The sequence below is a fragment of the Mizuhopecten yessoensis genome, unplaced genomic scaffold (genome assembly GCF_002113885.1).
Source record: "Mizuhopecten yessoensis strain PY_sf001 unplaced genomic scaffold, ASM211388v2 scaffold4359, whole genome shotgun sequence".
Taxonomy (NCBI): Eukaryota; Metazoa; Mollusca; class Bivalvia; order Pectinida; family Pectinidae; genus Mizuhopecten; species Mizuhopecten yessoensis.
This window is the reverse complement of record NW_018405506.1, coordinates 1,357,467-1,385,024: the sequence shown is the minus strand read 5'-3', so window position 1 is coordinate 1,385,024 and position 27,558 is coordinate 1,357,467. Positions and strand designations below refer to the sequence as shown.

General features: G+C 42.7%; 1 protein-coding gene across 1 annotated transcript in view; it reads right to left on the bottom strand.

Moving 5' to 3' along the window:
* The window catches only part of LOC110448842 (universal stress protein Sll1388-like), a 52,172-nt gene extending 25,541 nt beyond the window's left edge, over positions 1-26,631 (bottom strand). Inside the window, exon 1 of the mRNA XM_021495311.1 lies at positions 26,401-26,631. Coding sequence (XP_021350986.1) covers positions 26,401-26,494 — 94 coding nt within the window. The 5' untranslated portion in view covers positions 26,495-26,631. The remainder of the gene's footprint in view (positions 1-26,400) is intronic.
* Positions 26,632-27,558: the final 927 nt, after the last annotated feature.

Here is a 27,558-nt window from a genome sequence, read left to right as displayed (position 1 = left end):
TGCCTAGTTAAGTATAGTTATCGACAGATATATTGCTTACATTATACACTGCCTAGTCAAGTATAGTTATCGACAGATATATTGCTTACATAATACACTGCCTTGTTAAGTATAGTTACCAACAGATATATTGCTTACATACTACACTGCCTAGTTAAGTATAGTTATCGACAGATATATTGCTTACATAATACACTGCCTAGTTAAGTATAGTTACCGACAGATATGTTGCTTACATACTACACTGTCTAGTTAAGTATAGTTACCGACAGTTATATTGCTTACATACTACACTGCCTAGTTAAGTATAGTTACCGACAGATATGTTGCTTACATTATACACTGCCTAGTTAAGTATAGATATCGACAGGTATATTACTTATGTAATACACTGCCTAGTTAAGTATAGTTATCGACAGATATATATTGCTTACATTATACACTGCCTAGTTAAGTATAGTTATCGACAGGTATATTACTTATGTAATACACTGCCTAGTTAAGTATAGTTACCAACATATATATTACTTATGTAATACATTGCGCATGCCTAGTTAAGCAGTTACCGACACACGTCTTGCTGGTGTGATATTCTTCCTAATACATGTAAGCAGTTACCGACGCATATATGTATCTTGTTTATTCGACATACTCAGTTAAGTTTATATAGTTATTGACACTTCGTTTATACGATACGCTGCCTAGTGACGCACGTAGTTACCGATACAGATCTGTATACATGATGCAATTCTGCATGATCACGACCCCGGCTTACAGTGCTGCTTAAATAATGTAAAGAGTAAACAATCATAAAACACAATTGCAAATAACACTGAAATGTATAAAATGCTAGAAATTACGGAAAACCCTCAGGGAAGTTGAAATCGGTGAATTACTGTTTACACTAACCGATGGTTACCGCACGTGCTCACGCGAGACTGGATGTGTAATCACGAAATGAATTGATACCGACATGATCACGTGACACCAACTGATGTGCATGGGACACAAACCGATTTACTTAAGATTTGTACGAAACGTGCTTCGGCGAGAATTATAAAAAGTAGATGGCATGGGAATAGAGCAGGTTTTCTAAATTACTGAATGGTCAACCGAACCACAAACATTCAAATACATCTGTGAAATAATGAGATGGGGGGAAAAGATAAATGATACATCTTTGCCGAACATTTGTGACGTCACCGTATTGCTCCTTGTCGGACGCCACAATCGGTGATATTACACATGCATTGTTCAGTAGATATATGACCAAGTAATGTGATCACGTGACAGTAGCTGATTAAAAAATGTAGATATGAAATTCCTCACGTGACACAAACCAATAAATGAATATCGATAACAAGGTCATCACGTGACACTATCTCTAATATGAGAATTACGGGTGCATCACGTTTCATCAAAGGATGTATCGTAACTTCTCATTACAGGTCAGAAACTGTTGTGTAGATATCGCGGATATCCCGTGACGAAAACTGTTTGGTTATGACAATAGTTTCGTGTATCCAGAGACGTATATACTGGCTTTATACGTCTCTGGTGCATCTTTTGTTAAATTTTTAGAAATTGTCTTGTAATGAGAGTGATTGAATTAATAAAAACGCTGCGTAAATTATCATTTCATTTTTCAAAATCGGAGGTCTGTAGTAAACATATGCTTTACAATTATTGTGTGCGGTGGTAACAGGAAATATTGTTTGGTGGTTCTCAAAATATCGAGGTCTCAGTAAAGTCTGTTTTTTGTGTGTAATTCAGCTTATATTTTACTTAAAGATTTCTTAAAAATATATAAAAGTTTCCGATATTTTATCACGGATTGCACAAGACTTGGGTACTGTTTTTAAAATACCATCTTTCGATCATCAAAAGGCGTCAAAATGACACTGATCTAATTTCGTTCAATTATTCTCCAAAAAACGCTACATGTTTTAACGGAAGTTTGTTAAATACAATGTACCATCATAAATGTAAAAAAATGAACTTCAATGCAAAAGTTAACAATTTTTGATCTTCAGATACTAACGACATTTTGCTGACGTCAAATTGAACAGCGTCAACGTGTGATTTCCTGATACGATGTTGATTACCAATATACATGTATATGGTGTTTACACTTTGCAAACAGCACTGGTCGTGATTAACTTTTCTGGCGTTATCGGATAGAAGTTGTACAATTAATAGCAGTATTCAGAATGGTAATTACTCCATGTTAGGCCTGGTATTTATATGTTATGGGCACTGATCATGATAAAAGCCCCCCATTCAGCAACCTCGGGTGTGTACTAGGCTGATACAAACTCGCACTAGGCCATGAGTTCCGAGTCTGCCTATATAAGTCTTCTACCAATCGATGCACTACAATACAAGCGTACGTACTGCGGTTTAGGTGCCTTTTATAGCACGCCATGATAAATAATTAAGTAATTTGAAATGTGTGTTGTGATTGCCGAGATACAGAAATATCAAGGGTAAGAATTAGTATTGATCAGGAGCAGACCGTTACACATCGTAGAAGTCTATCAAATGTTCCTATAATGATTGATATGTATTTCTATTTACCTCCGAAATGAGGGGCTGATAAATCTGGCAAGAAAAATACTTAATTGCGTCTGTACAGGGTCTCACTAGTAAAAACGTATTCCTAATATCATCCTTATCATTATTTCTGAGGCTAGCTGCGGGTTGTACATCCTAAAGATAAGAGGAACCGTCGGAAGTTCGATACATCATTGTATTGGCTATCTGTAAGATATACACGGGATAATCTCCTCCTTTGAACCCACTCTTTTGGTAGGCATCTGGAAGTAGAAAGGCCCATATTTGGCAACAGTGTCCTAGTAACGTGTGATAATGATATCTACATAATGTATAACCGTCCAGAAGATTTGTACACCAAGGGTATATAACGGAAACTAACAGAGGGGCGTAGGTCTAAACGGCATGGTAACGGCCTGATGCAAGTCTACCCAGCTTTGTTTAGTCTCGACTAACACATCTCTAGCAACTATTACCGTATGGTTTGGGTTGTTATTTTCTGTTTAATCAAATGAACATAACTATGCTAACACTTTAATTATGGATTAAGACATATCTTAGTCATGATCCATGTCTATAAACCATTATCTGTTAACGTATATCGGAAACGTTGCAGCAATTATTTTTCCAAGTGATGTCAGAAAAAACAATGTCAAAAGCGCTTTGTGTAAAAACCAGTTAGACTTTTTCAAAAGAATTTTAAGTTCATCACTCTAGGAATCTTGACGACCCTTGAGAGTATTGATTACTTTACAGTCGGTTAACTTGCGTGCAGGTTAATTCCTTTAACTCCAGACTTTTATATTTTATATTTGAAAAGAATCTCGATGACCTGTATAAACAGTCACGTGGGATACATGTGTCAGGTAGTAAATGACGTCACGCCGTATACCTGTATGAAGTGGCCAATCGTAGCATTATGTAATGGGTTCAGATATGCCGTGTTTAAGCTAATTAAGTATTTATGTTGACATTTGAAATATGTTTGTCGAAGTCACTAATTACGAATAATTACAAGTGCATTTTCAAATACTCCATTCCTGGTTTACTCCGCAGCAATAAACAGTCATTTCCCCTGAATACACCACGGTGTAATAATAACCATTAACCATCTGTTTCTTAATTCGTACAACTGCCTAATAAACTAATCAAATCTGTTAAACAAACTATGCATGCTTCAACATGTAATTTGAGAAATCCATTACGTCCGTTCAAAGGGGTTCGACGGTCAGCAATGATAGAATTTTGTTTCGCTCGATACATATTTATTTTCATCAAACCATCCTCCCATTAGCAAACAATGTACTAAACATTAATTCCAAGAATGTACTTTTTTAAATACGAAACGCTTCACCCGACATTACATTGATGCATGCATGTTGATATGTATTTTGGTCTTGTAAGGTACTTTTTTATGGATTAAAACAAATAAAGTGTATTTCTGTACAGTGATTGGTTGTAATAAAAATAAATACGAGGTACATAACGATATATTTTTTCCTGCTAAGCGTCGAGCTCATTTGGTCTATAATTAATTACAATAGTGTTTTTTACACTGCACATCAGTCTGTGATAGATTTTCATATTCTGATCAGATCATTGAAATACATGTATAAAAACACACACGAAGGGCGATAACCGACTCGCAGAGTGTTGGTGTCATTGTCAAACAAAGGGCGTCCCAAATCTTCGGTTCGAGGAACCTGAATCGAAATTGTCTAATGATTGAGGAAACTACATAATATCAGCATAATTATTTTAAAGCCTGTTTGTGATCAGATTGTTTAACGACTAAAATAATGCGAAATCAGCAGTAAACATGAAACACGAGTAATCCTGTGTTTTAGCACGCGCAGATTTATACTCCTAGAAAAAATGTGCAATTTAACTATTGCAATGCATCATGATAATAACGCAAAAGAGCGTTCCATTCCAAAACAAAGGTGCAGCAATTAATCCGGAGTAACGGCAAATGGCAACTTAATGGCCGTTCTGTCTCATAGACTGGCAGAGGCGTCACACACCAAAGGAGTCGTTCACATTAAACAAAATTACTCTATGAAAGTCATATATCATGTGTGTTATCGAAAACCCGCTTGTCATGACCAGCTTAGGCTTAGTATGACTGGAGGTGATATGCAATACTGACACTGGTACAACACACAGTATTAAAACGGCACACACTACTCAAGGGTACACACAAATCACTGGGACAACACACAGAGTTCTAGGATGGCACACTGTACTGGGACTGAACAAAATACGACACACAATGTTCGCGGATACAAACAGGGTACTGGGACGGTTCTCCCTTTTTCTCAAATCCACACATATTACTGATACAACAAACAAAACTGGGGTGTCACACAGTACTGGGACGGCACAAACTACTGGGGTGGCACACACAACTATATAGGTTAGAACGCAGTGTTATGACGACGCACAGTGCTGGGACGGCACAAACTGCTGGGGTGGCACACACAACTAGGTTAGGACGGCACACAGTACTGGGACGACACACAGTGCTGGGACGGCACAGACTGCTGGGGTGGCAAACACAACTAGGTTAGAACGCAGTGTTATGACGGCACACAGTACTGGGACGGCATAAAGTGCTGGGGTGGCACACACAACTAGGTTAGAACGCAGTGTTATGACGGCACACAGTGCTGGGACGGCACAAACTGCTGGGGTGGCACACACAACTAGGTTAGGACGGCACACAGTACTGGGACGACACACAGTGTTGTGACGGCACAAACTGCTGGGGTGGCACACACAACTAGGTTAGGCCAGCACACAGTACTGGGACGACACACAGTGCTGTGACGGCACAAACTGCTGGGGTGGCAAACACAACTAGGTTAGAAAGCAGTGTTATGACGGCACACAGTACTGGGACGGCATAAAGTGCTGACCGGAACAGAGTACTGGGACGGCATAAAGTGCAGTACTGGGACGGCATAAAGTGCTGACCGGAACAGAGTACTGGGACGGCAGAAACTACATCTACTTGGAAGTCACACAGTATTCAGAAGGCAGATGCCAGGACGACATAAAGTCATGAGACTGCAAACAAAGTTCGTGCAGCACACAATACTGGATCAACATGCATTTCTGGTATATAGCACAAAGTTCTCTTAAAATTACTTCTGTTACTAAGACAGCACACAGCACTGGAAGGAAAATAGTTCGCGTACTAACAAGATACACAATTTTGGTACGGGACGGACGGCACAGCGGTAAACACGCAGTGCTGGGAGGCCGTACTGTACTATTACACACACATTACGTTATATTAGACTTACAATCTATTTACTGTGAAGAGTTTTAGCAATTGCAACATAAACTGTAATTGATGACAAAATGGTGGTGCCGCTAAACCAATATTTAAAGTAAATTGCAGTTGTGACAATGGCTGTTTCACAGATTATGCCCCCATCAAACCAACACATAATCTAATATAAACGGTAAGGATCTATATCTCATGGCTTCCCACAATGTTGCGAGCCGACACCAGTTTGATACGTCTGATACAAACACGACCCTGTCAGCTTTTTCTCTAACTTTATTGTTTGTACGCGTGTTTTGCAGGCGCCAGCATAAGTCTGTGAGGGCTTGCTAAATCATATTACCTGCATCCATCCTGGCGTGGTCCTGATATATGATATAAAGACATGTTTTGTTCTTTTAACACCGTGTTTGGTAACAGTACCAGATCGATAGAACCCGCCTTGTCAGAACTGGCGTTACTACAACTTTGCGAGCGTTCGTGATGCTCAATCAGATATCTTGTATTTTCTTTTTATGTTGAAATGATATTGTAGATTCGAAGTTGTTATCACTGGAACTATTTCGTTTTCAAGCAAGCCCGATGGTAACAACGGGCACAATACATATTACTGGCACAACCAGTTTACAAATTGGGAACGAGTGCAACATGTCGGGGCAAACGAATTTCCGATGATCAAACAGTAACGGTCTAAACATAGGTCCACTTTGTCTCGAGCAGGACGTCAATAGATGGGAGTTCGATAACTATTACATATGTACAAATGTCTGCTTCCTAATTCGGACAAGGCAGTTGTCCGCGGGGCCATGTGTTAGACGTAATGACTAGAACCAAAGTAGGATTTACTGGGCACGAGACAAGGCGTGGGACACAAATTGGCGGGAAAGTTATCAAGGTCAGAGTAAATATAATGTCAAGGTCGGGAAACAGATATTAAGGCGCCAAGGTCGTAACGAGAGGGTAAGATATTAAGGTCAAGGTGGTGAGGTTGGCAAGGTGGAATTGTAAGGATATGGAGGCAAATAAAGTTAAAGTTAAACTTAGTTTCCAATACAGGAGTCAATAGATCTCCTCTACACTGCACTCAAAAATTAAATAATTGTATAATGTAAGGTCAAAGATCATTGTTAATTAAATTTGTCCTTTAATTATAATATAGTTTTTCATTCTGCCAAAGTTTATCTATTCTGTTCTTAAAAGTATTGATATTTGGAGCGGATACAACGTCCTCCGATAGGTTGTTCCAGGTTTTGACTTTACTAATGTGAATGTCACATACAGAAGGAAGTATCCTAAGGGTCAATGAGACAGAGTTGGTCTAATTAATACCAAGGTAAAAATCGAAGGGAAAGAGTTGGTAATTTTGGAATGTCAAGGTCACTGTGACCTATTGATACATTTCTCAATGTCAAGTTATAAGAGAAGTCAGACTGTCACGTTCAAGATAGCATTATTTGTCTAAGGTTTCGTTCCATAGTATACACGTAGAAGAACAGAGAACGCGTGGGAATTGAAATGGATATAATATCTGTTCACCGATTGACAATGTAATTATCGATCTGCCATCGCATCAACTGACCATGATATAGGGTCTAACTTAGAGTTACCAGGGACACCATAGAAAGGACATCAGGCATCACCAACCCCGACACGCGCAGAGCATTAGTACTGAGGAGCGAATTATAACCTTGGAAACTGATATTCAAACAGCGCAATTTATCAGCCCAATACAGACAGGGAAATACAGATTAACAGAATTCCTATCTCAAAGGAGTGGTCCCAGAATCAGCCCTCAGTACAATACATAGGTACCACACAAAAGCCATCATGAAACAGGCATTCTTTATCAAATAATACTTATCCAACTTATTTTGATTTCTATTGCTAGCCCGGATGGAAGCACACACGGGATTTTATTACAGTTAGAAACAGGAATACCCAGAGAAAAAACACACATGATCGAGCAAGTGATCACGACTCCATGCCGTTTTACGTCCGATCTGGGAATCAAGCCTTGACCGTTTTGATGGAAATTGAGTGCGCTAACCACTGCGCCAAACGACCAGCATAATAACACGTCAACATGTCGGTGTTATCAGGGAGGCACTGATCAATGGACTATCGCTTAATCAAATGTTGAAGCTAAATGTGATTGACTACCTTTTAACAAGTCGCAGAAACAATAGTTAATGCCGCTCATCCCTGATGTATGTATGCATTGATGGCTGACAACGTAAATAGTGACGGATTGGCGACCCCTGCTGGTAGGATTTTAATTCGTTCCGCATCCGCTCCTTTATGGCTGTTAATTTATCTCAATTCACGTGACTGCGTTGAGAGTCTATTCGATAGTGTTAAATAACAATTTGTGAAACACTTTTACAAACTGTAAATCTGACAGTCTGTCAAAAGGTTTGTAGCTATAGGCTATTTTGATCAGAAGAATTGATAAGCGCTTGTATCTGATCAATATGTTTGATTAGGATCACAATTTTCATCAAATAAATATGAATAAAGCAGAATTTTTGCTCAATACAGAGACATATACGTCTCTGCTCAATATAAATACGTCTGAAAAAGATATATGACTACAAACTAGAAATCCATAAATAAAGACGCCAAAATGAAACGATCGTTTGAAAACTATTTTAAACATATCGGCATGATCCAATTTGTCATCGTTCAGCTGACGAAGATATCTCAGTTGGCACCATAGTGTAAACAGTGCTTCATTCGTACGATATTACATCGCTCGGCTGACGCCCTGTATAATGTAAACAGGTATCACAAGACGTCCTCAGTTGATGCAGATGATAATTAGAAAATACGCGTAGTGCTATTCGATAGAAACAAGACGAGATCCGAACAGCAACACTGAAAGTACAATCAATGTATATATACGTACTACGTATGGCGTATCCCACCACAAAGCAGAGAATACCGTAACTATTTGTCGTTTAATTACACAGACCTGCTGTGCACAGCATATGGATCCTTCATGTGCCAGTGGCGAAGCTCATGTCGTCTTCGCGCTTCTCTATAGACATACCGACATCTACTGAATATCAGTGATAACTATCTCCGCTACTTGATGAAGTTACAACAGAACCGGTCCGGGACATACCCCTGTCCGACACACAGTAATCAGTCTACCTGTCCGGGACATACACCTGTCCGACACACAGTAATCAGTCTACAGGTCTGGGACATACACCTGTCCGACACACAGTAATCAGTCTACAGGTTCGGGACATACCCCTATCCGACACACAGTAATCAGTCTACAGGTCCGGGACATACACATGTCCGACACGTAGTCATCAGTCTACAGGTCCTTGACATACACCTGTCCGACACACAGTAATCAGTCTACTGGTCCGGGACATACACCTCTGGGACATACACCTGTCCGACACACAGTAATCAGTCAACTGGTCCGGGACATACTCCTGTCCGACACACAGTAATCAGTCTACCGGTCCGGGACATACCCCTGTCCGACACATAGGAATCAGTCTACAGGTCCGGGACATACACCTGTCCGACATACCGTAATCAGTCTACTGGACCGGGACATACACCTGTCTGACACACAGTAATCAGTCTACAGGTGTATGTCCCGGACCTGTATACTGATTACTGTGTGTCGGATAGGGGTATGTCCCTAACCTGTAGACTGATTACTGTGTGTCGGACAATTACTGTGTGTCGGACAGGGGGATGTCCCGGACCAGTAGACTGATTACTGTGTGTCGGACATACACCTGTCCGACACACAGTAATCAGTCAACTGGTCCGGGACATACTCCTGTCCGACACACAGTAATCAGTCTACAGGTCTGGGACATACAACTGTCCGCCACACAGTAATCAGTCTACAGGTCCGGGACATACACATGTCCGGCACGTAGTCATCAGTCTACAGGTCCTTGACATGCACCTGTCCGACACACAGTAATCAGTCTACTGGACCGGGACATACACCTGTCTGACACACAGTAATCAGTCTACAGGTCTGGGACATACGCCTGTCCGACACACAGTAATCAGTCTACAGGTCTGGGACATACACCTGTCCGACCCACAGTAATCAGTCTACAGGTTCGGGACATACACCTGTCCGACACACAGTAATCAGTCTACAGGTCTGGGACATACAACTGTCCGCCACACAGTAATCAGTCTACAGGTTCGGGACATCCCCCTATCCGACACACAGTAATCAGTCTACAGGTCCGGGACATACACCTGTCCGACACGTAGTCATCAGTCTACAGGTCCGTGACATACACCTGTCCGACACACAGTAATCAGACTACTGGTCCGGGACATACCCCTGTCCGACACAAAGTAATCAGTCTACTGGTCCGGGACATACACTTGTCCGACATACAGTAATCCGTCTACTGGTCCGGGACATACACCTGTCCGACACACAGTAATAACACTACTGGTCCGGGACATACACCTGTCTGACACACAGTAATCAGTATACAGGTCCGGGACTTACACCTGTCCGACACATAGTAATCAGTCTACAGGGCCGGGACATACACCTGTCCGACACACAGTAATCAGTCTACTGGCCCGGGACATACCCCTGTCCGACACACAGTAATCAGTCTATTGGTCAGAGACATACACCTGTCTGACACACAGTAATCAGTATACAGGTCCGGGACATACACCTGTCCGACACACAGTAATCAGTCTACTGGTCCGGGACATACCCCTGTCCGACACATAGCATACACCTGTCCGACACACAGTAATCAGTCTACTGGCCAGGGACATACCCCTGTCAGACACACAGTAATCAGTCTACTGGTCCGGGACATACACCTGTCCGAAACACAGTAATCAGTCTACTGGTCCGGGACATACACCTGTCCGAAACACAGTAATCAGTCTACTGGTCCGGGACATACACCTGTCTGACACACAGTAATCAGTCTACTGGTCCGGGACATACACCTGTCCGAAACACAGTAATCAGTCTACTGGTCCGGGACATACACCTGTCAGACACACAGTAATCAGTCTACAGGTCCAGGACATACACCTGTCCGACACACAGTAATCAGTCTACTGGCCAGGGACATACCCCTGTCAGACACACAGTAATCAGTCTACAGGTCCAGGACATACACCTGTCCGACACACAGTAATCAGTATACAGGTCCGGTACATAGTCCGACACATAGTAATCAGTCTACAGGTCCGGGACATACACCTGTTCGACACACAGTAATCAGTCTACAGGTCCGGGACATACACATGTCCGACACACAGTAATCAGTCTACAGGTCCGGGACATACCCCTGTTCGACACACAGTAATCAGTCTACAGGTCCGTGACATACACATGTCAGACACACAGTAATCAGTCTACAGGTCCAGGACATACACCTGTCCGACACACAGTAATCAGTCTACAGGTCCGGGACATCCCCCTGTCCGACACAAAGTAATCAGCCTACTGGTCCGGGACATACCCATGTCAGACACACAGTAATCTCTACAGGTCCTTGACATACACCTGTCCGACACATAGTAACCAGTCTACTGGTCCGGGACATACTCCCCTGTCCGACACACAGTAATAAGTATACAGGTCCGGGACATACCCCTGCCCGACACACAGTAATCAGTCTCCTGGTCCGGGACATCCCCCTGTCCGACACAAAGTAATCAGCCTACTGGTCCGGGACATACCCTTGTCCGACACACAGTAATCAGTATTCTGGTTCGGGACCTACACCTGTCCGACACACAGTAATAACACTACTGGACCGGGATATACCCCTGTCCGACACACAGTACTCAGTCTACTGGTCCGGGACATCCTCCTGTCCGACACACAGTACTCAGTCTACTGGCCCGGGACCTACCCCTGTCCGACACACAGTAATCAGTATACTGGTTCGGTCCATACCCCTGTCCGACACACAGTACTCAGTCTACTGGCCCGGGACCTACCCCTGTCCGACACACAGTACTCAGTCTACTGGCCCGGGACCTACCCCTGTCCGACACACAGTACTCAGTCTACTGGTCCGGGACATACACCTGTCCGACACACAGTAATAACACTACTGGTCCGGGATATACCCCTGTCCGACACACAGTAATCAGTATTCTGGTTCGGGACCTACACCTGTCCGACACACAGGAATCAGTCTACTGGTCCGGGACATAGACCTGTCTGACACACAGTAATAAGACTACTGGTCCGGTACATATACCTGTCCGATACACAGTAATCAGTATACTGGTTCGGTCCATACACCTGTCCGACACACAGGAATCAGTCTACTGGTTCGGGACATACCCCTGTCCGACACACAGTAATCAGTATACTGGTCCGGGACATACACCTGTCCGACACCCAGTAATCAGTCTACTGGTCCGTGACATACACCTGTACCCCTGTCCGACACACAGTAATCAGTCTACTTGTCCGGGACATACACCTGTCCGACACACAGGAATCAGTCTACTGGTCCGGGACATACCCCTGTCTGACACACAGTAATCAGTCTACTGGTCTGGGACATACACCTGTCCGACACATAGTAATCAGTCTACAGGTCTGGGACATACACCTGTCCGACACATAGTAATCAGTCTACAGGTCCGGGACATACCCCTGTCCGACACACAGGAATCAGTCTACTGGTCCGGGACATACCCTTGTCCGACATACAGTAATCCGTCTACTGGTCCGGGACATACCCCTGTCTGACACACAGTAATCAGTCTACTGGTCCGGTACATACACCTGTCCGACACACAGTAATAAGACTACTGGTCCGGGACATACACCTGTCCGATACACTGTAATCAGTATACTGGTTCGGTCCATCCACCTGTCCGACACACAGGAATCAGTCTACTGGTTCGGGACATTCCCCTGTCCGACACACAGTAATCAGTATACTGGTCCGGGACATACACCTGTCTGACACACACTAATCAGTCTACTGGTCCGGGACATACACTTGTCCGACATACAGTAATCAATCAACTGGTCCGGGACATACACCTGTCCGATACACTGTAATCAGTATACTGGCTCGGTCCATACACCTGTCTGACACACAGGAATCCGTCTACCGGTTCGGGATATACACCTGTCCGACACACAGTAATCAGTATACAGGTCCGGGACATACACCTGTCCGACACCCAGTAATCAGTCTACAGGTCCGGGACATACACTTGTCCGACATACAGTAATCCGTCTACTGGTCCGGGACATACCCCTGTCAGACACACAGTAATCAGTCTATTGGTCCGAGATATACACCTGTCTGACACACAGTAATCAGTCTACTGGTCCGGTACATACACCTGTCCGACACACAGTAATAACACTACTGGTCCGGGACATACCCCTGTCCGACACACAGTAATCAGTATTCTGGTTCGGGACATACACCTGTCCGACACACAGTAATAAGACTACTGGTCCGGGACATACACCTGTCCGATACACTGTAATCAGTATACTGGTTCGGTCCATACACCTGTCTGACACACAGGAATCCGTCTACCGGTTCGGGATATACACCTGTCCGACACACAGTAATCAGTATACAGGTCCGGGACATACCCCTGTCCGACACACAGTAATCAGAATACAGATCCGGGACATACACCTGTCCGACACACCGTAATCAGTCAACTGGTCCGGGACATACACCTATCCGACACACAGTAATCAGTCTACTTGAGTAATCAGTCTACTGGTCCGGGACATCCCCCTGTCCGACACACAGTAATCAGTCAACTGGTCCGGGCCATACACCTGTCCGATACACTGTAATCAGTATACTGGTTCGGTCCATACACCTGTCTGCCACACAGGAATCCGTCTACCGGTTCGGGATATACATCTGTCCGACACACAGTAATCAGTATACTTGTCCGGGACATACACATGTCCGACACACAGTAATCAGTCAACTGGTCCGGGACATCCCCCTGTCCGACACACAGTAATCAGTCTATTGGTCCGAGACATACACCTGTCTGACACACAGTAATCAGTCTACTGGTCTGGGACATACGCCTGTCCGACACACAGTAATCAGTCTATTGGTCCGAGACATACACCTGTCCGACACACAGTAATAAGTCTACAGGTCCGGGACATACACAGGTCCGGGACATACACATGTCCGACACACAGGAATCAGTCTACTGGTTCGGGATATACACCTGTCTGACACAAAGTAATCAGTCTACAGGTCCGGGACATACAGTCCGGGACATACACCTGTCCGATACACAATAATCAGTCTACAGGTCCGGGACATACAGTCCGGGACATACACCTGTCCGATACACAATAATCAGTCTACAGGTCCGGGACATACTCCTGTCCGACACATAGTAATCAGTCTACAGGTCCGGGACATACTCCTGTCCGACACATAGTAATCAGTCTACACACCTGTCCGACACATAGTAATCAGTCTACAGGTCCGGGACATGCACTTGTCCGACACACAGTAATCAGTCTACTGGTACGGGACATACACCTGTCTGACACACAGTAATCAATCTACAGGTCCGGGACATACACCTGTCCGACACACCGTAATCAGTCAACTGGTCCGGGACATACCCCTGTCCGACACATACTAATCAGTCTACAGGTCCGGGACATACAGTCCGGGACATACACCTGTCCGATACACAATAATCAGTCTACAGGTCCGGGACATACACTTGTCCGACACACAGGAATCAGTCTACTGGTTCGGGATATACACCTGTCTGACACAAAGTAATCAGTCTACAGGTCCGGGACATACACTTGTCCGACACACAGTAATTGGTCCGGGACAAACCCCTGTCCGACACACAGTAATAACACTACTGGTCCGGGACATACCCCTGACCGACACACAGTAATCAGTATTCTGGTTCGGGACATACACCTGTCCGACACACAGAAATCAGTCTACTGGTCCGGGACATACACCTGCCCGACACACAGTAATCAGTCAACTGGTCCGGGCCATACACCTGTCCGATACACTGTAATCAGTATACTGGCTCGGTCCATACACCTGTCTGACACACAGGAATCAGTCTACTGGTCCGGGACATACACCTGCCCGACACACAGTAATCAGTCAACTGGTCCGGGCCATACACCTGTCCGATACACTGTAATCAGTATACTGGCTCGGTCCATACACCTGTCTGACACACAGGAATCCGTCTACCGGTTCGGGATATACCCCTGTCCGACACACAGTAATCAGAATACAGATCCGGGACATACACCTGTCCGACACACCGTAATCAGTCAACTGGTCCGGGACATAAACCTGTCCGACACACAGTAATCAGTCTACTTGTCCGGGACATACACATGTCCGACACACAGTAATCAGTCTACTTGTCCATGAAATGCACCTTTCTGACACACTGTAATCAGTCTACTTGTCCATGAAATGCACCTTTCTGACACACAGATAACTGTTTACTGGTTCTGGACGTACACTTGCCAGACTGAGACATACATTTATCAGCCTACTGGCATATATACCGTGTATATATATATCTAATCTTTATTTACCTCACAGCAATTATGTTTTTCAGCTTATATTAATCGCTCCTGTTTACCAGGATGGAAGCAGGATGGAAGCGTGCAATGATGCCTTAACAGTTACCAGATGAAACCACTTGGAGGGGCAGGTGACCCACTATGTTTTCACTTCCGATCGATCAGGGAGTAGAATCCCGGCCGTCTGAGTGAAGGCGAAGTCCGTTCTACTGCGCCACCCGACTACCGTCCGATCTACTGGTCCTAGACAGGAGACTAACGCATAGATCAAACCTCTAATTAACCTCCCCTTGTCGGGTGTGCACAAAACTTGTGAAAAAAAAGATTGGTCACGGGCTCCAATTCATAAATGAAACGGACTACAATGGAATTCGAACAGGGAACCTCCGAAATCTAGATCATATACAGACGCTGCTTCAGTGGTTAACGATTAAGTATGGTAACAAACGATGTGCATTGCAACTTAAGTTACATTTTTACGAGTGATGTAATGTAAGCCAACTAAAATTTGAATGTTTTAGTGAAAGAACGAATATATTTAAATTGATTATTCGCAAAAATCCGCATCCAACGAGGAATGTTTGAAAAAATTCTTTAACAGTTAGGTCCTTTTGACCCGAGTTCTTTAATCATACAACCACAGACGCAACCCAGAGTGCATGCTAAGGTTTCAGCTTAAGTAGTAGAACACGTAAAGGTCCGACGCTAATGGCCAACAGGTTCTGTAGGTAAAGTGCTTGTCTGGGTAAGACTACTCTTTGATGTCAGAAGATGGACTGTAAATAGTGCTGATACGAACATTTTGAAACAGAACTGGAATGTGTAGCGGATCTGGACTGATTCGATCGTCGTTTTCTATGGTTCAGATGATGATCCCGTGGGAAATGAGTATTCGTCTTAAATTCGGAAGGAGTTGTCTTTCTAGCGTTCTGAAGGTACCGGTAATAAGTAAAGTGTTCGTCAAGAGTTTGGAGGGTTTAATTCGGTCCTTATCGGTAGAGTTTTCTTTCTTGAGTTCTGAAGATCTTGGTAAATCAAGTGTCCGTCTAGGGTTTGCAGGGGTTTTGGTCAAAAGATTGTCCGTCTACAGTTCAGAGGGCCCAGGTAAGGAAGGTATTGATATACATGTAAAATTTATCAAGAGATTCCCTAAGCGATTTCTGGATTATCTCCATACCATAGCTAGTCAATATTCTACACTGCAAGTACAGAACCTGAAACGCTTGTAACCACTTGGCTCTCAGAAACATTCATAGCGTACACTAGATGCTTTAACAGTACTTGTAAAGGAACATCCCCCTTGTACAGGAGTACACCAGCACTATCTAGCAGACTTTCTACTTTTCCGTCTACGGTAAGCTGCTTTGTCTGCTAGTCTGGAGCTAACTAAACCTGAAAGCTTGGGTCGCTGTTTCCCTGCCGTTCCCACAGCGCTTTGCTTATGTTGGGTGGTTGGTTTGGCTGGCTAATTAAAGGCAACCCCTAAACGACATGGACAGGCAATGACACGTCACTTAGCTATAGGTACGTTAACGCTAGCTGTTACAGATGCCTTCTGTAATGGGCGGTGCCTCGTCAGATCGAACTTACCAGACCGCCAACACAAATCACCTACTAAACCATTCTCGCTAACCGTACACAGACGTTTGTCAGACGGTCGTAATCAAATTTAAATAAACAGACAATTTTCACACCCATGCATCTAAATCCGATACTACTTCTAGATATGTATTGTACATCGTCGCCCCGCCTTCGTTATTCTGTTTCTCCGTACTCTATATTGACAGCTACTTATCAAGTCAATGTCTATGTAAACAGTCATAGTAGTTTACAAAACAACAGAGCTTTGTGGAGAGGACAGAGGACAGAGCACAAAGATGGGGGAGGTAAAACACAAAAACACAATATTTTGTGGGGGAGGAAAAAAACAAAACACAGTTTTTTTTCGGGGAGGTAAAACGCAAAACACATTTTTTTGAGGGGGGAGGTAAAACACAAAACACAACGCTTTGTGGGGGAGTTAAAACACAAAACATAATATTTTGTGGGGGAGGAAAAAAACAAAACACAGTTTTTTTTTCGGGGAGGTAAAACGCAATATTTTGTCGGGAATATAAAACACAAAACATAATATTTTGTGGGGGAGGCAATACATAAACCACAATATTTTGTCGGGGAGGTAAAACACAATATTTTGTGGGGGAGGTAATACATAAACCACAATATTTTGTCGGGGAGGTAAAACACAATATTTTGTCGGGAATATAAAACACAAAACATAATATTTTGTGGGGGAGTTAAAACACAAAACACAACGCTTTGTGGGGGAGTTAAAACACAAAACATAACGCTTTGTGGGGGAGTTAAAACACAAAGCACAATACTTTTTGGGAGAGGCAAAAAATAATACAGAGCTTTGTGAAGAGACAACTAACAAAAACGAGTTTTGTGGGGAGACAACTCACAAAACAGAGTTTTGAAGGGAGACAAATCACTAAACAGAGTTTTGTCGGAGGAAAACTCACAAAACAGAGCAGTGTTGGGTAGCAAAATAAAAACACAGAGCTTTGTGAGGAAACAACTCACAAAACAGAGCAGTGTTGGGTAGCAAAATAAAAACACAGAGCTTTGTGAGGAAACAACTCACAAACCAGAGCAGTGTTGGGTAGCAAAATAATAACACAGAGCTTTGTGGGGAGAGACGCCTCTTAAAACAGAGCTTTGTGTGGAGAGACGACTCTTAAAACAGAGCCTTGCGGGGAAACAACACACAAAATAAAGCTTGGAGGGGAGAAAACTCACAAAGCAGGGCTGTGAGGGGAGAAAACTCACAAAGCAGAGCTGTGAGGGGAGAAAACTCACTAAACAGAGATTTGTGTGGAAAGAAAACTCACGAAAAAGGGCTTTGTGGGGAGACAACTCATAAAACAGCTTTTTGGAAAGAAAACTCTTATAATAGAGCTTTGTGGTGAGACAACTCTAGAAAAAAATGAAGAGCTTTTTCGTAAATGAAGGCGACAATATATACACTATTGTCCAAGGAAAATGTCATCTTATAAAGGTTTACGGGAAGGTAAAAGGGAACAGATCTCATAGCTTTTTGGGACGCTAACATATAGTACGACTACAACATCAGACTAAAAAAGCTTTGTGGAGATATAACATGCAAAGTTGCATTAGGGGAAAATCGAATATCAACAAGAGTGTGTCGGGAAGTAACTAACAATGTTGTCCAAGGAGAGGTCAGAGTAAAGAAGTTATGGGAAATTCACATACAAAGTTCTTTCAGGAAACGTCTGACTACAGAATTTGTGGCGAGGTGACACGCATAGTTAACCAACGACACGTCAGGCTACACAGCTTGGTGGGGATGTCACATAGTCAATCATCTAACGCAGATCCAGAGGGAAAAGGGAATTTTGCATCGTACGAGAAGAAGAATGTTATGCAACGTTGATCTTGAGTGTCTTTGTTTGTCCCCTGGTGAGTGGAAATTCATGAGACCGAATCTTATATCATGTCCCTAACCTTTGACGTAGGATTATATCTTTTCATTCCCTATTGTCATATTGTTGTGTTCGCTTGTCTACCTAGACGCCATAGTTAGCCCTTTGTCAGATTGATGAGGGTTTTATACTTCCTAAATAAAATTTCAGTGCAGACACTTAAGTAACCCTATCACCAACAGACAAGCTTAGCTATTATGTAATCCCACCACGAATGAACACCATCTTCATCCGACCTTACTCATTGTGTGGCTCTATCAACAGTCAACACCGACGGCATGTGATCTCACCGGACGTCATATAACCCTGGCTGTTGTCTAGCTCTATCATCAGTAGACATCGACGTCATATGACCGCAACATATGTTGTTAATCCTCATCGATTTTACAGCGTGTCTGATTGGTTTAAACACATCACATGACAGGATTATAAATCATCGAGTCTCCCTCACGCGATCCATTTTCCCTGTCGAGTATCCCTCTCGGAACCCCACATCATCGGACGAATTGTCTCTCTTCGTTAGACTCTCTAACGCCCGATTTTTTATTTAAACATTTTGTATTGCAAATAAATATTTACAAAAGAATTGGACACAAGTTTTCACAACTTGTCACAGTCCTTTTCTTCAAATACATGAATATGAAGAATAACTTCATAAGGTAATTTACGCAATATATATATATTATGTTTTATATGGAAATAGAAAATAGAGAGGAACAAAAGACGGTAGAGTAACGCCCGATGTGTTCCGGACGACACCCAAACATCAACAATGGCTGCGAACTCCAAACAGCTGAAGAACTTGAAGGGCTATAATTGTTGTTCAATTTGATGTTAAATGTAGTATATGTATGCTACCAGACCTAATGAAATAATGGCGAACAGGTCAGTCACAACAGTGACAACACAGGGGATCATTGCATTGCCTAATGTTGATGTTTTTTTCAAACCCCTAAGCGGCGCAAAGCGCCGCCGGGGTTTGATCTGTAAACACTTTGTCCACTTCCGGTGCTTCCCCATGCGTGAAAGCCTTCTGGGAAATTGAGGCCGCATACTGTCTACAAAAATATGATGGTAAACCCTACGGTATCGGTATTTATTGCAGTTTACTTGTGAAATATCATGAATTCTCTATTTAATAAAAACATATCTTTAATGCAGTGAAGATAAACGAAACATTATATCTTCACAAGTAAAAACTTCACTTTATAAGTATTGTCCAATCTGAACGATACATTATATTTTCTGCGTAGATTTTCAGTTTCAAGTTTAGATGAAGTGACGGCAGAATAAGTGGTTGTGCTGTCTACCTTTCCAGCATACAATATTGTTTTTACATAACTACACAATTAATATCATTTTTGTCTGAAAATCTTACCAGATAATACTAGCAAACGGCAAAATTGCAGTGAAAACCCATTCAAAATGGCGCTTTGTATTGTTGTCAGGGGTGTTAAACCAGGATACCTTATCTCCCATCCCTCCCTTAACCCCTGCCAGCTGTGGAATTTTATTTCAAAGTATGTGTCCCCATTTTGGGACAGGGGCAATTTCGGCCCCTTTTTGTTAAAGTCGTTCTGAACAATATGTCATATGTTAAAAATTAACTTGGATTTGAAAGAGTCTACAATATAAGCGGACTGGTCGAGTGGTCAAAGTTAACACTACGGCTTTCTATACGGCCGGGGTTCGATCTCCGAAGTCGTCGTACGCATGGATATTCAGAGAACCCAGATGGAGTATAATTTTGTCTGGGGTGGATGTTGCGGTATCTGTGCTGTAGCATTCAAGCGAGGTGGCACTATAAATGATACCGTTTGAAGCACGGTCCCGCTACAAACAGACAACAGTACGTATACATTTCCAGCACACACGCAGGCATACATATGGGGAGATATTAGCCAGGTGACATATGGCTAGTAGTTAGCGTCTGATAAGGCAGCTCCTGCAAATTCCTCATTAAAAATTGTATTGAATTAATGTACAAGTATATGCTTATAGTATTAATTGTATATCTATGTAATGTAAAGCGCTTTAGAGTGGCTTATGTTAGCTAGATTGGGCGCTACATCAAATGTTGTATGGATATATTTAGATATTCAATGCTTTTCATAAAATAACAACAAAAGGGCAAATTAACTTCCGTATTTGGAGAATTATTTAACATATTTCACTTGTATAAAACGAATATGTGATAACAACCAAAAAACACAGCGTTGTGGCAAAATATGTCTTCGTTGCAGTCTCGAGAAGTAATAACTATTATTCAAAGGGGCGGGGGGCTACGATTGACCCTTTAACCTAGAAAATGGTTGATATGTTATCCAAAATAGTCGAAAAGGGACATTGTCAAAAGAAACATATGCAAAAATTGCTGCAATGTTGACAAAAGGTGTGAAGGATCTTTTATACATGTATAAATCGTCTTATGTCCCAGCTTCTCTCTCTCAGAAGATGACGTTATTACCAAATCATTGACATTTGGCCTAAACGTGCGGTTAAAACTAGATATTGAGCGTGAACGGAATATTCTGAACAACACAATTAATGTCAGTTATAATTTATATGATTATGAATAAATAGATTCAAGTATGCAGGATTCGTTTCCTCGTGGTTGATGGACTGTCAGTAAGTCATTTTATTAAACAGGTTTGGTGTCCAGCAGCTTTGCTGCATTTTCTTGTTTGTTATATGTATATAACACAGACTCCACAGATGGAATTTAGGAATAATAAACAGTTATTGCCCTAGTGTGAAGGAGACCTGAAGAGTTGTTCCCCCTCGACAAATCATGCTTTATTTCGGGGAAACAACTCGTCAGGTCTCCCTCACACCAGGGCAATAAGTGTATATTGTATAACCTTAGCTATTCGCATAACACATGAAACAAAAACACATATAAGTTGTAATCAAAACAATATTTAGTTTGAAAACCGGACATAGCTGATATGATCCGCGAGTAAATTAGTAGTGAATTGGCTAAAGGTAACTATTGTGATCAGTAGTGAATAGACTAAAGGTAAATATTGTGATCAGTAGTGAATAGACTAAAGGTAACTATTGTGATCAGTAGGGAATAGACTAAAGGTAACTATTGTGATCAGTAGTGAATAGACTAAAGGTAACTATTGTAATCAGTAGTGAATAGACTAAAGGTAACTATTGTGATCAGTAGTGAATAGACTAAAGGTAACTATTGTGATCAGTAGTGAATAGACTAAAGGTAACTATTGTGATCCGTAGTGAATAGACTAAAGGTAACTATTGTGATCGGTAGTGAATAGACTAAAGGTAGCTATTGTGATCGGTAATGAATAGACTAAAGGTAACTATTGTGATCGGTAGTGAATAGACTAAAGGTAACTATTGTGATCCGTAGTGAATAGACTAAAGGTAACAATATGATCCGTAGTGAATAGACTAAAGGTAACGATTGTGATCAGTAGTGAATAGACTAAAGGTAACTATTGTGATCCGTAATGAATAGACTAAAGGAAACTATTGTGATCGGTAGTGAATAGACTAACGGTAACTATTGTGATCCGTAGTGAATAGACTAAAGGTAACTATTGTGTATATTGTGAATCATACACACTTTACGTAGTTCATACGCCCAACGGATCGAAGGTGAATTCTCATCGTTGGTTTGGTTGGTTTTATATTTTTTAACATCCTATTAACAGCTAAGGGCATTCGAGGACGTGCCTCCATGTGTGATGTGTAAGCGTGCATGTGTGCATGTGTGCGTCAGACAGAGTGTATTGGTATAATTGCCTCCTTATGATAGCACAGATCTGATGCCGACTTTTTAGTGCTTTCTCACTGAAATACTATACCCAAGGCACCCAGCACAGCATTCCGCCCGGCCACAGATGAAACAGTTGTTGCCATTCCCCTTAATTCTAAACGTTAAGCAGGGTATACAACTACCATTTTTAAAGACTTTGATATTATCCCGGCCTGGGGACAGAACCCACTGCCTTCCTCACCTGGGCGAACGTTCAACATTAAAGACAAAGGTGAGGCCAAGGAAGTCACATTGTTAATTTTGATTCAAATGGTATTTCTGTTACAAAAACTGTAGTACTCTGTAACGATGACAAGGTTAACGTTACTTTCCTATTCGTTTTCACGTGGTGTTAAACATTGGCTGGTTATAGTAACACTAATGGCAATGGAACTGTGTTCATGATTAAAAACCTTAAGAATACCGCACATGCAGTTCAAGGCTATCACACACGGACAGGCTAGTGGTTAGACTGATAACAAAATTGTGCAGTCCATTGATTGGGGGCATCACACGTGCAGCCCAGTAAAGGAGGTTCAAATGCATGCAGAAGTAGCCCGCTAGTGACTGGACCACACACGGGCAGTTACTACAGGTTATCGCATACCTGTATTCAGTGATTGTAGAATACCATACACGCGCAGTTCAGTGATTGGTTTACACCACACAGTGCCCAGTGATTGGTGTACACCGCACAGTGCCCAGTGGTTGGACAATACCACACAGTGCCCAGTGATTGGTGTACCCCCCACAGTGCCCATTGATTGGTGTACACCACACAGTTCCGTGATTGGTTTACACCACACAGTGCGCAGTGATTGGTTTACACCACACAATGCCCAGTGATTGGTGTCCACCACACAGTGCCCATTGATTGGTTTACACCACACAGTGACCAGTGATTGGTTTACACCACACAATGCCCAGTGATTGGTGTACCCCACACAGTGCCCAGTGATTGGGGAATACCACACAGTGCCCAGTGATTGGGGAATACCACACAGTGCCCAGTGATTGGGCAATACCACACAGTGCCCAGTGATTGGTCAATACCACACAGTGCCCAGTGATTGGTTTCCACCCCACAGTGCCCAGTGATTGGTGTAGACCACACAGTGCCCATTGATTGGTTTACACCCCACAGTGCCCAGTGATTGGTGTACCCCACACAGTGCCCAGTGATTGGGGAATACCACACAGTGCCCAGTGATTGATGTACACAACACAGTGCCCAGTGATTGGTGTAGACCACACAGTGCCCATTGATTGGTTTACACCCCACAGTGCCCAGTGATTGGTGTAGACCACACAGTGCCCATTGATTGGTGTACACCACACAGTCCCCGGTGATTGGTGTACACCCCACAGTGCCCATTGATTGGTGTACCCCACACGGTGCCAGTGATTGGTGTACACCACCCAGTGCCAGTGATTGGTGTACACCACATAGTGCCCAGTGATTGGTTTACACTACACAGTGCCCAGTGATTGGTTTCCACCCCACAGTGCCCAGTGATTGGTGTACACCGCACAGTGCCCAGTGGTTGGACAATACCACACAGTGCCCGGTGATTGGTGAACACCACACAGTGCCCATTGATTGGTGTACACCACACAGTGCACAGTGATTGGTTTACACCACGCAGTGCCCCGTGATTGGTGTACACCACACAGTGACAGTGATTGGTGTACACCACACACAGCCCAGTGATTGGTTTACACCACGCAGGGCCCAGTGATTGGAGTACACCACACAGTGACAGTGATTGGTGTACACCACACAGTTCAGAGATTGGTTTACACCACACAGAGCCCAGTGATTGGTGTACACCACGCAGTGCCCAGTGATTGGTGTACACCGCACAGTGCCCAGTGATTGGTGTACCCCCCACAGTGCCCATTGATTGGTGTACCCCACACGGTGCCAGTGATTGGTGTACACCACATAGTGCCCAGTGATTGGTGTACACCACACAGTGCCCATTGATTGGTGTACACCACACAGTGCCAGTGATTGGTGTACACCACACAGTGCCCAGTGATTGGACAATACCACAGACTTTCAGTGCTGGCGAAATCGAGGTGTACTTATCACAATGTCTACAAGTAAAAAGTTCAATAGTTTTGTATGGACTGTCATTGATTGATATATAACGAATAGACAATGTATCGCGTACAACTCTCACGAACACACTGGGATGATCAAGGTTACAGCTAGATGTCAAATGTCAAATCAATGTCATGATTTTCTGGGACGTAACGTCTGAGCGGTTCACTGTTCGTTTCGGACTGGACGATATCATGTCGCGTGCCTGCCACCCGTGTGTCTATACTGTATTGCAATGTGTCAAAATGTCAAATCACTTTGAGCAAGTCCTGGCTAGTTCGAACGCAAATCAAAGAAACGTCATAGATAAATGCATCCCGACTAGAGAACATGTCACGGTTGCCTAGGTGATATATACTGCTTTGTAATGCTACAGAATGTTTGTCCAGTGTTGAATACAAAAGATGTTATTCATGTCATTCATCTTTTAACCAAGACACGCTTTTAAGTTGTATCATATGCCTGATGACACTCTTTGTAGTTGATTTATATCCCTGGCAGACTTCAGAATAGCTTTCTTTTGGTATATTGTCATGACAACGACACGAAATGGTCACACATATTATGTAATTACGTATATATTTACTTATTATTTGTATTTATACCATATTGATATTTGCTTCTAGTGTTGGTCAAGAGCGTACTGTTACTATTTTTAACCCCAATAAAAAGTCTAAGAGTTTGAATTTTAACTCGTGTCTATCTGATTTTGGGTCAATAAATGGAGGTTTCATCATGGCAAACCTTACTCAGCGTTAAATGTCAATATCCCACACACTACCCTAATGAATGCTAAGATGTTTCCAAGTGCCTGCTATATTCAGCGACGATACTTTTTAACAGCAGCTTTGTTAATTTCGGTTGTTGCAGTTTTTCTCTTGTCGAATGCCAAAACAATTGATGAATTCTTCAACCATCGGCACCCTACGTATAAAGTTATAAAACAGAACGTTCATACGTACTCCAGAAAGTATCTTCTTTGATATACTCATAATCTTTTTCTGTTAGTATACTTGTGTGTTTCATACTTTTCATTTGCCTTTATAATGTGCATAGAACTGATTTGGTATGTACTGTTTTAAATATATCTATAAACATAACTCGCAGAGATAAGCGTGTTCGTTGCAGAGAAAGTTTTGGACTTCTTTCCGATTGGTATGTGTGGCTAATAAACGCGTTACAGCTTACGCGTGACCACAGCACAACCATTCGTATGCTCATAGTTGTATCTAATGAAAACGATAACCACACATTATTTCTGACTGAAGTTGGATACGGACTGTAAGCTTGACAGATCAGTAGCGATCTTGTTTACCATACAAACAAGTGTGGGAAGGAAGCTGCAATAACGTTTCCCCAACCACCTGTTATGTTACCTAATGCCGGGGAACCCATGGCAGTTATAGTCGTATAATCTGCCAACTGTCAAGGCTAGTCTGTTAATGTCACAAAAATAAAACAATCTTCAGTAACGACGGTGAGTGAAATACTAAAGGTAGAAGCAAAGCTCATTGAAAACCATTGACGGTCGTCTGAGATAATTAAGGTACGGCGCTGCCGCTAAATACTTACATTGGAGGGCAAATCTTGAGTTATCACTTCCATCCATCCCGATCACAACGGTCTTGCCCTTAGGTAGGGGCGTGGCATGATCCCCATCCGCCATAATCCTCCTCCCACAAACAATATCCTCACTATAAGGCACAAGGAACGTCACAGGAGGGGTAGCAAACAGTGACAGTCGGCAGGCCCTATACTCTGGCACTATCAGGCAGCAGCGATGTCTACTCTACTGGATACAAATCACGGTGGTACAAGGCGTCGAGCAGCGCACAACTGTGGTAACGCTACTGCAGGGGCGTAACTCATTAAACTGGGATAATAATCTTGTGTAGGCACTTGAACAAGTGGCTGATAAAAATGTACTATTTCGTTTAACGACAACAGCTTTAAAATTTAAATTAAATAAATTGATACATGCAACTATGCCAGTGCGTTTTATGATAAATATACAAATTATACGAAATTATATATGAATAAGTTTTAATGATTTCAAAGTAGGGATTTAAGCAGGAGGTTTTGAGACTAGGTGTTCCGGAAGGGTAAGCAGCTCCTGCTTCATCAACAACCCACGGTAAATCTAGGTCAAATCCAATATCTGTTACCCCCACAAAGCGAGAACTGGAGTAGTGACAACAAAACGTCACTAATAAGCACAATAGCATTCCTATTAGATTATTATCAGGCGGCCGGGGTTCGATCCCCGAAGTCGTCGTACGCATCGATATTCAGAGAAAGTGTTTTTCTCCTGCCCGCACAATTCCAACAACCCAGGTGGAGTATACATTGGTCTGAGGTGTATGTTGCGGTATCTGTGCTGTAGCATTCAAGTGCGGTGGCAGTATGAATAATGCCGTTGGAAGCACGGTCCCACTACAAACAGAACACATTACATCTCCAGCAAACAAGCAGGCATATAACCATAGGGAGATATTAACCAGGTGGCATAGCACTAGTAGTTAGCGCCTCATAGGACAGCTCCTGCGAATTTCTCAAAATTGTATTTAATGGTGTATATGCCAATTGCATATCTATGTACTTCAAAGCGCTTTAGAGTGGCTCGTGTTAGCTAGATAGGGCGCTATATTAAATGCTGTATATTATTGTGAAAGCGACCAAAACACTTGCCAACTTCATCCCCTGTATATTTATTTCAGCCTTTGTAGTGCT